Genomic DNA, 13,620 nt, shown 5'->3' with positions numbered 1-13,620 from the left:
ATAATGCTTAATCCTATGTATGATGCTCCAAATTTAAAAAGAACATTTCTACTGAATCACTAGTAATTCTGGCTAAGATTTCCTCTATATGCAGGGTGGGCAAACCATGGCTACTGCAGTGCATGGGCCAAATTGGCCCTGGTTCATTTTTGTATGGCCAGGGAGCTAAGAATGGTTTTTACTTTTTCTCAAAAAAAAAAAAAAAAAAAAAAGGAGTATAAGTGGGGTAGGGGCAGATAAAGAGAGGAGAGAGAGAACCCCCAATCAGGCTCTGCACTGCCATATCGGCACAGAGCCCAATATGGGGCTTGGACTCATGAACCATGAGATTATGACCTGAACCAAAACCAAGAGCTGGATGCATAACTGACTGAGCCACCCAGGCACCCCAGTTTTACATTTTTAAAGGTTGTTAACACACACACACACGCGCGCGCGCGCGCGCAAGAGAGACTGTAAATAGCCTGACAAAAATATTTATTTACTCTCTGGCCCTTTATAAAAAGATGTCTGCCAACCTCCAGTTAAGGTATTTTTGTCCAACTTATTAACATTGCAGAACTAACAATTCTACTTATTTACCACACTTCAAAATAAAGTATGAAACTAAAAAGCTTGTACTCATTTAAGTGTTTATATTTATTTTTGAGAGAGAGAGAGAGAGAGAGAGAGAATCAGATGTGAATGGGGGAGGGGCTGAGAGAGAAGGGGACACAGAATCTGAAGCAGGCTCTGGGGTCTGATCTGTTAGCACAGAGCCCAACATGGGGCTCAAACCCACCAACCACGAGATCATGACCTGAGCCGAAGTCAGACGCTTAATCAACTGAGCCACCACCCAGGCACCCTGTACTTGTTTGTTTTATATTCTAAAATTTGCTAGCATAAAAAGGACCACACAAAAAGATGCATTCTACAATGATCTTAATGAATTCCTGATGGATTTTTCTCTCAATAAGTTCAATTATAACCTTAACAGAAAAAAAACAAACTATAGCGATGGATTGTTATATCTAAGATGACAAATGTTAGGTGAACCTGTGGTCATCATTTCACAGTATATGTAAATCAAAGCATCATGCAATATGCCTTAAATTAATACTATGATGTATGCCAACTGCTTCTCAATACAACTGGAAAAACATGACTAGAGATGGGAGCGGGAGGTAGAGAAGGAAATTACGGAAGGAGCAGATGATAAGTGAAAAAAGAATGGCAAAATGACAAATGTTTGTAAGTGGATGGTGAGGATATAAGAGTTCATCATACTATTCTCTAAGGAAAAAAAAAATCAAGCCACTAGATTCCATGTGATTTAGTGTAGTACTTAAGTGTGATAAAGAAACCAATAGCCTCAGTATCACCTGAGAATTTGTTAAAAGCATATTCAGTCCTCTACCCCAGAACCACTGAATCAGAAACTATGGGCAGCAGCCCAAGTAGGGGTCAGCCACCCACGTTTTCATGAGCCCTCCAAGTGATTCTCATAGAAGTTCAAGTTTCAATTACTACTGGTCTAGTGTAACTGTCTTGGAACCACACATTTTAGCCTCACCTGTACTGACATGTCACTTGGTTTACTAGAACGATTCAAGACAGCCACACAGCGACTAAATGCCTCCTGTAACACCTGAAGAGAAAGAAGTTATCCATTAATCCCCCATTTTGACTTGAAGTCTGAAAAGTCTTTTCTGGTAGGAATAAAATATTAATGACCTTTTAATGTTAGATACTTGGTAAATAAATGTTTGCTCAATTAACATTTGTTAAACAAGTAAAAGATCCCTAGAAGTTTTTTGTTTTTTTTTTAACATTCCCAATAAGCTATTTTGTGAGCAGTTAAGGTTATCAATTTTGAATCAAATACTTTCCATTTCACATTATGAAATAAAGCTCCATTTCTACCTTTAATTTTAATGCTAGAATATGGAGAATATAACATGTTATTTGGTGGAATAAATCAAGGTAAGAAATTCCATCAATTGTACTTGGTGAATTCTCTATTGCCAAAAGTCATGCAATGTGCCTCAACTAGCTTGAAGAGAAAGAAGGACAGAGGTCATCCCATATTACCTCAATTCCATTCTCCCTCCTGAGCTCTTCAGCATTGAGGGCCGAGCAGTTGACAGTATGGAAAGCTAGCTCTGTAGCAGCAGGCAACAATGGTGATTCTTTTGAGAACAGGAGGTCATCTGAAGTTTCCATTGTTATAGTCCTAATTAGCATGGGGTATCCTGCATATTTATAAGGCTGTAAATCTGAAATAATCAAAAGTTAGTGTTGGGAAAACAGTAAGCAAAACAAAAATTGATTGTCATGGTTTTAAGTTAATTCTGACACTATGTTCAATTGTGTTCCCTTAAAAAAAATGACAAAATATTTAACATCTTAAATGTCTCCTAATTCTAGTTCATAAAAAGAAATTAAACCTAGTATAAATCCCTTGGATCTTTCCTTTTCTAGCATACTTGTTTGGCTGATTTCTCTAAAATTTTTCTGCCCCCAAAAAGATTATTTTCTGGTAGATTAAACTTTACTAAACTTAAGTATGTAGTGGTTTTGATCCTTTGCAAAATATCTACTTTCTGCATTGTCCACGGAATCTTTGTAACTTTTCATGTGACCGCAGACAGCACAGACAGATCAGGACCCCACACCAGAACTTATTTATAAATCCCCTTTGGGAAAAGTGGGAGGTGCAGCCTGAAAAAACATTATGACCTTGATAATAAACCAATGGTGAGCCACAAGTGCAACTCTAATATAGTTATTAGCCATTAAAATGTAACCAATGGTTTGAAAAAGACTTGTTTAAAGTCATTTTGATTAGTGGTAAATGCCATATAACTAAATGCTTTACAAATGTGTTCTGTTCAATTCATATGCAAAAGTGAATCAATTAGTCACTGCTCTCAAACTGCTAGATCCCCATGCTGTCCCGTGTAATACTAAAACTGCAATCCCACTTGTCTTCAATTACCCAACAGTCCTGCTTATCTCAAATCCCCACTGTCCTCTCTTCCTTCTCTCCCAACATCATCCTACAGAGCAAATGGGTCTCCTACTCTTGGCTTCAAGCCAAGTTCAGTTCCAAAGCCAAAGGACACCTGCAGTCTTGAAACTAACTTCCCATCCCCAACAAAGCCTTTAAAGTTTTCACTTTCCTGGCTTTCTAGTTATTGTTAACAGCAAATGGCACTGCAAACATGCTGGAAATTCCCAATAACCTTGTACTGTGAAATCATACCTATTCTTCTACAATCATGGTTTGCAAACTATCCCATAGATCAGAGGGTTTTGAGAGCTACGACAGGAAATGAGAAGTATGAGAAAAGTATATGATCACATGAAAAGTTTCTATTGGTTTTAAACACCAGACCATTCTTTAGAAGCTTTTAAAGTTATGAACAGGCACAAAAAGCTAACGTCCTTCCAGAAGGAGTAACAAAAACGTGCTGGAAATGCAAAATACTAAAAAACATAGGTAAGAAGTGGAAAGTATAAAAACAAACAACATTTTGGCCCTTCCAATAGAAAACTGCTCTTTTACTCTAAAATGCAATTCTAAGAATCTTACGCAATAATAACTCTAAATCTATTAAAATATACTGTAGAAACAAGTAACATGGTAGATATCAGCTGGAAGGTAAATTAGAATTTGAAAATAACACATGCTTTACCTTCTTTATGACGGTTGAAGAGGATGCTCTGTGTTTTCAAAATTAAAATTATGTTCTCTGGATCTGGCCCATCCACTATTTTTGCTGATTTGGTACATAAAAATTCATATGCTTTATTTACTTTTTCAAACATATCCTGTATATGACCAAACGTAATTAACTTTTAGTGTGGAAGATCTCAAACCAAACAGCTGGTCTGTATTTTACCAATAACTTCTTAGTTATTATTTTGTTTTTTACATTAAGGAATTCATTCCAATTGTAATCTAGCTGGTACACTCAAGGTGAAACCTACCCGCCCCGCCCCGTCGCCAAATAGCTATTTACTGACCTTAATACCATTACTAAAAAATTCTTCTTCACTTGGTTTATACCATATATATCATATTGAACTCATACATATAAAGACAGTTTCTGAGCTATTATAAAAATAATAAGAGCTGTTTATGGAGTACTGCAGCAGGCATTGTACTAAATATGCATTACAAACATTATCTCATTTAATCCTCCAAATGTCCATATGAAGTGTGAACAGTTATATCCTCATCTAGGGTCGCAAAGTCAACTGGTGATGGGCTAAGACTTACACCCAGGTCTGACTCCTAAATCCATGTCTTAAATGACAACACCATATTATGTTCCTTGATCTACATGCTGATTCTTGTGTGTCATATTGTTTTACTACCATAGCTTTATAGAGTATTTCAACATCTGGTATTAAGTCTAGCAATTTAATACTGATTTAAAAATTTCTTCCTATCTTGACTGTTTTCTCTCCCAGATGAATCTGAATTGCTACACATTTCTCAAAAAATCCCAGGCTTTTGATTTAAAATGTCTTAAACATATAAAAGCGGTATATTTTCTTTAAAAAAAAATTTTTTTTTTAAATGTTTATTTACTTTTGAGAGCAAGAGAGAGAGAGAGACAGACAGACAGACACAGAGTGTGAGCAGGGGAGGGAGAACCAGAGAGGTAGACACAGAATTAGAAGCAGGCTCAGGCTCCGAGCTGCCAGCACAGAGCCTGATGGGAGGCTTGAACCCATGAACTGTGAGATCATGACCCGAGCTGAAGTCAGATACTCAACCGACTGAGCCACCCAGGCATCCCAGCAGTATCTTTTCAATACCAAGTCTTCCCATTCAGGAGTAATGTCTGTCTTTAATTAAAAAAATGTTAACCTTGAAATCAGTGGAAATTACTCCAAGTTTCTATCAATAAGCTATCAGTCGTAGTTATAGAAATCATACTGTGTGATTTCATCTTTTATGTAATCTTTCTTGGCATTTTAGTAGGAAGCTGAAGAGGCAGGATCAGGGAATACCACCACCAGGTAACTTTTAAGTCTGATCCAAATTTTCCATTTTTTCAGTTAGAACAATATGAAGTTGAAGGTCATTAGAAAAAAAAAAAAAAATCACCCAAAGCAATTCAGATGGCCATAACGTCACCTACAAATTAATTACATTCATCCACATTCTTAACATTCAATTATTCATGTGACTGCCCATTAGACTTAATTCTTAGACATGAGAAAATATACACTAGTTACTAGTATAAGGGCAGTCCTTCTGGTAAACTGAGGAAGGACCATTCATGCACAAACCAGGGGCATATGGGCCACAGGTTAATGTAACATACACTGGGCATTACGAGGCGGGCACGAGCACAGAGAGTGAATATACCTTTTCTCCACCTAAAACATTAATAGAGCAAAAGGAAGTCAACCCAAAAGTCCTAATTCCAAAGGTAGTACATACCCTCCCTTCTGGATTCTTATCAGGGTGGTACTTCTGTGCAAGTCTGAAGTAAGCTTTTCTAATCTTGCTCTCATCATGCCTGTTAAATAGCAAAATTATTTTATGAACAGAGTAAGGTACAAGAAAAAAATTTATATAATCATTTAAAATGATACTGTAAGAATCTTACTTTTATTATATATGATCACATATTAGGCATCAAATTAAACCCAGTAAGATTCAAGTAAGAATTTTTTTGTAATGTTTATTTATTTTGGGGAGAAAGGAAGAGGGACAGCACGTGTGCGCAAACAGTGGAGGGGGAGAACGAAGAGGCAGAAGATCCAAAGTGGGCTCTGTGCTGACAGCAGGGAGCCCAATGAGGGGCTTGAACTCATGAACCGCAAGATCACGACCTGAGCTGAAATTGGACATTCAACTGACTGAGCCACCAAGATGCCCGAAGAGTATTCTTTACATACAAAAGATAAAACCTCAATGTTCCCTATGGAAGGTTATCATTCACTTCAAATCACAAAACTGTATTTGAAGAAGAAAATTTTTTTCCAATTTTTCAAACTGTCACTTCAAACTCTGTAATTTTAAGTAATATTGACTATCAGCCTTGCCAAAAATGTATAAAATGTATAAAATCAGACTTAAGAAAATGTCTTTTAAACCACTTTTCTCTAATATTATCTATTCTACTATAAAAACTTCACTTATATATTAATGAAGTAAATGCACACTCTTTCCTATACATCTTAGCGTCCTAGATATGTTGCTACCAAATCTATTCCTCATGTGTAACACAAATAGTAGGAGGAAGGGGGAAGATGAGTATATGAGTGACGACCATGTGGCAGGTACAGTGCCAGGTGTTTTACATTATTTCAGTTAATAGAGAGCAAAACCTGTACCAGCAAGACAGAAAAATGTTAATTCTAACAAATTTGTAATAAATGATAATCACATGGATACAGTTCCATATGGTTATTCCCACAGGTGTATACATATCAAAGAATAGGCAAAAAAAAAATGTAAAAACCGTTGTTTAATAACTCAGTCTTTGATATTAATATTCTAAGGCAAGTAGGAGCGCCTGGGTGGCTCAGTCGGTTAAGCATCCGACTTCGGCTCAGGTCATGATCTCACGGTCCGTGAGTTCGAGCCCCGTGTCGGGCTCTGTGCTGACAGCTCAGAGCCTGGAGCCCATTTCAGATTCTGTGTCTCCCTCTCTCTCTGCCCCTCCCCTGTTCATACTCTGTCTCTGTCTCAAAAATAAAATAAAACGTTAAAAAAAAAAATTAAAAAAAAATATTCTAAGGCAAGGCAAACTTTTACTATTACAATACTGAAAATAACTCACGGGCCCTGTCCTTGAGGGAGATTAAGCACTTCATAAGCATCATCTATTGACATTGTAGGAGGCTTCTTTTCAACTTCCTTCTTCCAGGCATCAAGAGTATCTTTTAGAAGCTTAACCTTAAAGACAGAGGATTAAAATTTTTATCTTTTATGAAAGTAAAACTATTTCAGAATGTAATTATAAATTACAGAATTTTTGTGCTGTATTTAAACTGACATTTCTGGGCTATCCAACTATTACGGTTTTCTGAAATACACATAACCAAAGTCACTGCTAAATAAGTAGCAGGGTATCTGATACAGGGCTACATTCCTCTCTTTTTCTTATGTGGTATTTTTATTCTCTGACAATTTCTGTCTTTACTTTTAATTGTTAAAGAAATGTTCAGAAAGCACCGAAAATTTTGAAATTAGTGGATACATTGCAGTAGGAAAAAAAGCAGTATATGGTTACATGCTTCTCAAAGTGATCTAATGTAATTACCAGTAAGCTGACATTCAAACTAATCTAAGAGACAGTAAGTAAAACCAAGAGAGTCTGGGTAGCAGGTCAGAAGAAGAAAGCCAATATTTACTGCATGCATTTATGCCAAGGAGCTAGATGCTTTACAAACTGTAGCAGACTTAATTCTTGTACAAAATTTCATTAATGCATGAAACCATTCAGATTCTTTGAGATAGCACCATGTTTCCCACTTAGTAAGTGGTAGAACTGGATTCAAACCTAAGTCTGACTAAAAAGCCCATACTTTTCTATTGCATGCTGAATCCATAACAGGTAGCAGAGACAGCTGTCTTTATCTGGTCACAATAAAGAGGCAATGCCTAAGATGGCAACTGTTCTGAAATCTTTTGATGATAAGGATAATGGTATAACCACTGCTATACTAAAAAACCAACAGGGGCACCCAGGCCCACTTTATTCCAGGCTTCCAGCAGATATCCAAGGGCTCAAGTTGGAGGGTTCCCAAGGGCACTGTGGACAGGCTACTATATAAAATAGCAGGTCCCACTTACTGCCTCCTATGTGTGCCAGGAATCATGCTATTTTTCATATGAATTCTCAATCTTCCCAACCACATGAGATAGTTGCTATTAGTAGTAGTACTGTTACTGTAACGGAGGCTTAGAGAAATCAAGCAATGTTAAATACACCTACTCATGGCCAAACTGAGACTCAATCCCAGACTGCCTAATTCCAGTATCTGCGAGCTTACTCAATATGCTATAAAGACAAGCTTCTATATTTGGGATTTATCCAAATATATTACATTACCCGCAGAGGTACATAGTCCTTAAATAAGAGGGAACATTTAAGGAAGCTATTATCCTTATCAGAGAAGAAATAAATACCCAGGAGTGATTAGAAGCTATTTTTACAGTTTGAGAAGGCACAAATTAACCTACTGACTTACCGGATCTTTAATGGGCCAATCTGGAAACCGGAGTGTATCGCAAAGTTGTTTGAGGTAATAAATATTACAAAATAGTTCATTTTCTAGTTGTGGATAGTTGATTACTGGGATGGGACAATATTGATAAAGTGCTCTTGTGTTACTCTGAAGACGTGGTGTGAAATCAGCAAGATGGGCAGCAATCTTCTCTATCATGAGGCGTCTACAATTAGAAAACTCTCCGAGCATTATGAAAGGATTATTTTATTAAAAAAAAAAAAAGGTTAAGACAGGTAATCATGCACAATATTTACGTGGATCTTCTTTAGAGTAACTCAATTATTGGCCTACAATGTGTGTTTATAAGAATGTTACTGAGAATATTCCATACTTGTTATGTAAAAAGTCTCAATGGATATAAACTTATTTATAATACTTATCTATAAGGACAAGCATAGAGCAAAAGGCTGATATTCCCAGTCCTTCCAAAAATCAGTCATTAGAAGGTCAAACGGTATTGAATTTGCATACTTCATGCAACACATGAGGGCATAACCAGGGGACTAAGTTTAGTAGCACTTCAAAGAAGCTCACTACACAGTATTTATTATAATTAACAATCTGGTGTCTGGCCCTCAGTTCAGCAGAAATTTGATCAGATTAGTATACAGACAGCTATATCTTTTAGACAGGGACTTATATTAACCAATCTCAGGAGAAAAATATTCCATAGAAAAGTTGTGTTGTAAACTTCTTTATATTCCTATACATTTGTTCCCAATGAAAAGCATGATTGTCACACAGAATACATTGTTGGCTAGCACATGCCAAGTCTACGGGTCAACCTACCTGACAAGCCAAATGATAATCAGCAAGTGGCACTGTGAGTGTGAAGTCAGCCAAGGGAGGGAGTAACAGACTCAGATCAACCGCCATCCAACTAAGAGGACTGAGGGGTTCTCCACAATAGTGGTGGCCTTGACACTGGACCTATGAAGTGTGCAGTCTTTTTCTAGACACAGCCTGTCTGGATGCTGACGTCTGCTTCTGTGCCTCTACTTTTTCTTGTTTTCCAAGGCTTTTCCTCCTCAAGGGCATTCTTTAGGAAAGCTAATTTCCACATTAAGGTCAAAATGTGCTAAGGGCCTCATTCTAAAATGAACTGGGGTATCTCTGGTATGATCCATTCTATGTGGGCACAGTCTTTAGTGGGGGACAGCTCTGTTTCCAAATACCAAGGAGGCGTGTCTTGATTTTATCCCTATATATTCCTTACATACACTGCCTAAAATTCTACCAGTTCCATAGACTGACTTAAGCATCACCAGTGGTAACAGGATCAACCTTATGTAAAGCTCTATTAAGGTAACAGTAACTCTGTCAAATCATGTTAGATTAGAAAAAAGCTCATGGCCTTGTCAAACTTATCCCTTGATTTGGCACCAATGATTACTGTAGCTTGGATTGTGTAACTAGTGAAAACAGTTCTTTTAACAGAAGTCAAACCAGGTGGCAAGAGGCAAGGATTCTGAGTATACAATACAAACAATCAGTTGGCTATTTACCTCATTTCACTGCTCCAGATTGCTTCTGGAGTATCAAATTCTCCCAGAAAAATCTCAGAAAACTTTTCAGGCTCATAATTTTCTAAGTAACAAACCATTGCTTCTGGTAGGATGTGTCCAAGTATACTTCTCTGAAAAATATCTTGTCCTTTTGTCTTTAAAACAAAACACAAAAATACTAAAGTTACCATTCAATTTTCTAATAAATGAATGAGGGTTAGGGAATATTTTAAGAAAACAACCAGAACAAATTGCTTTTATGTTCTGTGAAGGGGAAGATGTCTGGTATTAACTGGCTTTGGCATGAAGTTCAAGGTAGAATTAACACTATCTGGGCCTCCAGCAGAGTCTTAAGCTCGTCAGATGTCAGGGGCTGCCAACATTATTTAGGATGATCTGCTTGGACCACATGTAATAGTAAAGGACAGCACAAGGAGAGATGCCACCAAGACTTTTATCAATTTTCCTGTGTTACATTGTTGGTTGCAGTTTTCACCTAGAACTGCTTCTGTTTTCAAAAACAAGTCCAGAAAATCAACATCTTAAAAAGCCTGTCCTCAGGAAGTGTGGGTATTTAGATGGAAAGTATCTATTCAAGGTAATTATAATTAACTGTATTAAGAACTTCATATTCTCTGGCTGGCAAATGGGAGTCAGGAGAATGATCATACTTTATCATACTAAATTTTAAAACTCATTTCTTTACCTGATGGAAATAAAATCCTAAGGACTATAAATACTTTTCTTTTTTCCTTCTAGGTAAAGTGAGAATGTTTTATTCCTCTAGGATCTGACAAAGAGACAGAAGAAAAAACCCAGACAGGGTTTTACCACCTAGTGCCAAGACAAATTAGATGATAAATACTTCCAGGCTTTTTTGCTAAATTCACTATCCGTTAAATTTTGGGACAAAGAATTGGTGGTTTTGTTCTTTAGAATACCATTATTTGGGGGGCGCCGGGTGGCTCAGTTGGTTAAGCATCTAACTTTGGCTTAGGTTCATGGGTTTGAGCCCCATGTCGAGCTCTATGCTGACAGTTCAGAGCCTGGAGCCTACTTCATATTCTGTGTGTTCCTCTATCTCTGCCCCTCCCCTGCTCGTGTTCAGTCTGTCTCAAAAATAAACATTAAAAATAAAATAAAATAAAATAAACCATTATTTGGTTAGTTTTTGCATCTAGAGTTCTGTTACAAACACAGTTTTGCTGTAATTATTCAAAATACTGTTAGGTGAAATGATATATCATTTTTGTTATAAAAATTTGAAAAAAGATTCCATATGCATAACTGCACAGAAAAAAAGGGGAAAAAAAGAAATGCCAAAAAATGCCTAATGTTATACTGTGGTGGTCGCATTAATTTTTTTAAAACTCTTTTTATATTCTCATTTTCTATTTGTATAAAGCTGCGGAAATTATACTGCCTTGGGCATCACTTTAATATTATTAGATTATTTTCCAGGCCCTCCCTGGATGCTCTAGAAAACATGACATTATACCACATTGTCAAAGATTAGTTAGTGTCCTTGGTTAGTGTCCTTGGTTAGTGTCCTCAGCAGTGGACTGCTGTTGGTTTATTATTCTGCTCACAATAAAATCTGAAAATCAATGCTCCGTGAAAACTCTAACAAAATTTGAATCATCTTTCAGTTATATTTTGACAATAAATACCTCTGTAAAATATAGGTATAAAGTTTCAGGTTGTCAAAGCTATCTGGATGAACCTTAGCTTTTTTTGGATTCCTATTTTTCTTCCCCAGTAAAATGGCAAGGATACTTGAGAGCAGCTGAAGAATTAAATAGCTTCAAAAAAGAAATTGGCACTTCTGCCACCTGAGGATCTGAACAAAAAGAAGGATGAAGTCTTTACTGAATTTTAGCTGAGTGTGAGATTCAGATATATGCTGAGGTATTTATGGAAGTTATTAATCCAGGTTTTACACAATGGGAACAAGTTATATTCACAGCAGGGTCATGTTATAATTCATATCTGCAATTTCTAATGGGCTACATGTATTTTCATTAAAAAATATTAGCTTAGACTTTCTCTGTACAAGGTACCACAAGGAATGTGAAAGAGGAGTAAAACAGTACCTGCCCTCAAGTGCTTATAATCTAGTAAACATACACAGCTCAGGACAGTTTAGTGCCAAACAGCTTATGCAGCGTCAAGTTACATGAATTAATCTGGCTTACCTCCTCAGACTTGAAAGCCTGTTTGGTATGTGTATACTTCAAAAATCTAGAAAAAGAAATTACCTGTCAGACGTAGGAACTGATTTAAATTAAGTAATCTTAGTTTTCTAAAGATCAGATTTTTTTATACTTAAATAAAAGCCATGAAAGGCAACTTGTAAAAATACATACTCCCAAATTGTTTAATTTCTAATTAAGGCAAGAACTTAAATGAATTAGAAAGATTTTTAAACGATGGTCATATTAAGAATATATAATAGGAAAAATTACCTAATTTGAAGAAAAAAGCAAAATGTCAAACTGTACGTGCAATATGAACATAGTGATGTTAAATACATATTAAAACTGTATAAAAGATGGTGATAAATTCTCACGTTAGATGTGGTAAAGTGGTATAATTATTTTCCCCATTCTAATTTCCAAATTCTCAGACATATGGTTAAACAGCTGTCCATGTACATTTGAAATAATTTTAAATAGATTACCATTAAAGTTCTTACCGAGCAACAGGAAGCACATTGGAACCTGTATACATCATGATAAAGAAAAATACTCCACTAAGATAAAGACGAGGTAACTGTGGGTTATCTTGCATGATATGGTATAACAAAATCGCAACCTTCTCAACAAGTATAGGGTCAAAGGTCAGCAGTAGCTAAAAAATAAAATGTTTTTGTTACTGGATTATAAAAAAACTTGCAATAACATCATTTACTTCACGCTTATATACTTCATGTGCTGACGTTACACTTTCTTATATGTAATAAGTTACAAAATAAAAACCTGTGGGATTTAGTAAGCTACTGTCTACCAGACTCATCAGATTTGAAAATTAATTCATTTAACAACATTTAATGCAGAGATAGTAAAATATTGAGAACTGTTCAAAACTTATTCAGAAAAGACCCAAAGATGCCTGAAACTATGCTGTCATGATTACAGATAAAACCGTTTCTAAAAAAAATAAAAATAAATAAATAAATAAATAAATAAATAAATAAATAAATAAATAAAACAAACAAAAACAAAAAAACCGTTTCTTATGCAGGAATCTTCTTAGGTGGCCTTTGTTAATGACAAAATAAAAAAGAAAAAGGTAGGTATGCTTTGGGTTAGTTTCAGGATGTGAAGAATTCCCTGGAGACTACTTGAGAACTCAAGGAGCAGAGAAAAACTATCAGTGCACACTAACAGTACTAAAAAATGAATCTACAAGTACAAGTAGAAGGAACGTGGGTGACCAAATACTAGTGGTACATTTACTGCTGGCCGAAAGTACTAAGAGACGTGATCTCTAAAAAAAATTTGAGCTAGTAATACTTAAGGGAATATCCGGGGCCACCAAAAGGAGTCTGGGGTTTTGAAAATCATATAGAGTTGCTATGAATAAACATTTGATCAAGAAATTTTCTAAGTCTTATCTTAACACAAGTGGCACTTCACTTTTCTATAAACATTTCCAAAGAATCCCCAGTGTTGGGTCAAATGCCACTAGTACAAAAAAATAACAAGAGTAAATACTAGCTCACACTAGGAGGTCAAAGTTCCAGACTCAGGAGACTAAACTGGTGTATGTCTTGCCTTTTAGTAAACTAGATTTCTCTGTGTGCTGGTGTCTTATCTGTTCCTCAAGGTATTTTGATGTAGTATTTAGTACTATGAGATATTTTACAAAG

The 13,620-nt window shown here is 36.1% G+C and overlaps 1 protein-coding gene across 3 annotated transcripts in view; it reads right to left on the bottom strand.

Moving 5' to 3' along the window:
• The window catches only part of DNAJC13 (DnaJ heat shock protein family (Hsp40) member C13), a 126,535-nt gene that overhangs the window by 33,614 nt on the left and 79,301 nt on the right, over positions 1-13,620 (bottom strand). For all 3 annotated transcript variants that reach the window (XR_015239973.1, XM_025912916.2, XM_025912915.2), the window contains 9 exons: positions 12,445-12,599; positions 11,945-11,990; positions 9,750-9,904; positions 8,206-8,407; positions 6,792-6,907; positions 5,444-5,522; positions 3,681-3,816; positions 2,074-2,258; positions 1,556-1,630 (listed from right to left, as the gene is read on the bottom strand). Coding sequence is in view for 2 of the 3 variants with exons in the window: in XM_025912916.2 (XP_025768701.1) it covers positions 1,556-1,630; positions 2,074-2,258; positions 3,681-3,816; positions 5,444-5,522; positions 6,792-6,907; positions 8,206-8,407; positions 9,750-9,904; positions 11,945-11,990; positions 12,445-12,599 (1,149 nt within the window). In the remaining variant the exon portion in view is untranslated. The remainder of the gene's footprint in view (positions 1-1,555; positions 1,631-2,073; positions 2,259-3,680; positions 3,817-5,443; positions 5,523-6,791; positions 6,908-8,205; positions 8,408-9,749; positions 9,905-11,944; positions 11,991-12,444; positions 12,600-13,620) is intronic.

This window comes from Puma concolor, chromosome C2 (assembly GCF_028749965.1).
Source record: "Puma concolor isolate L17-30 chromosome C2, mPumCon1.1.hap2, whole genome shotgun sequence".
NCBI classification, from domain to species: domain Eukaryota; kingdom Metazoa; phylum Chordata; class Mammalia; order Carnivora; family Felidae; genus Puma; species Puma concolor.
The sequence above is the reverse complement of the archived record's forward strand: the minus strand, read 5'-3'. Positions and strand labels throughout refer to the sequence as shown.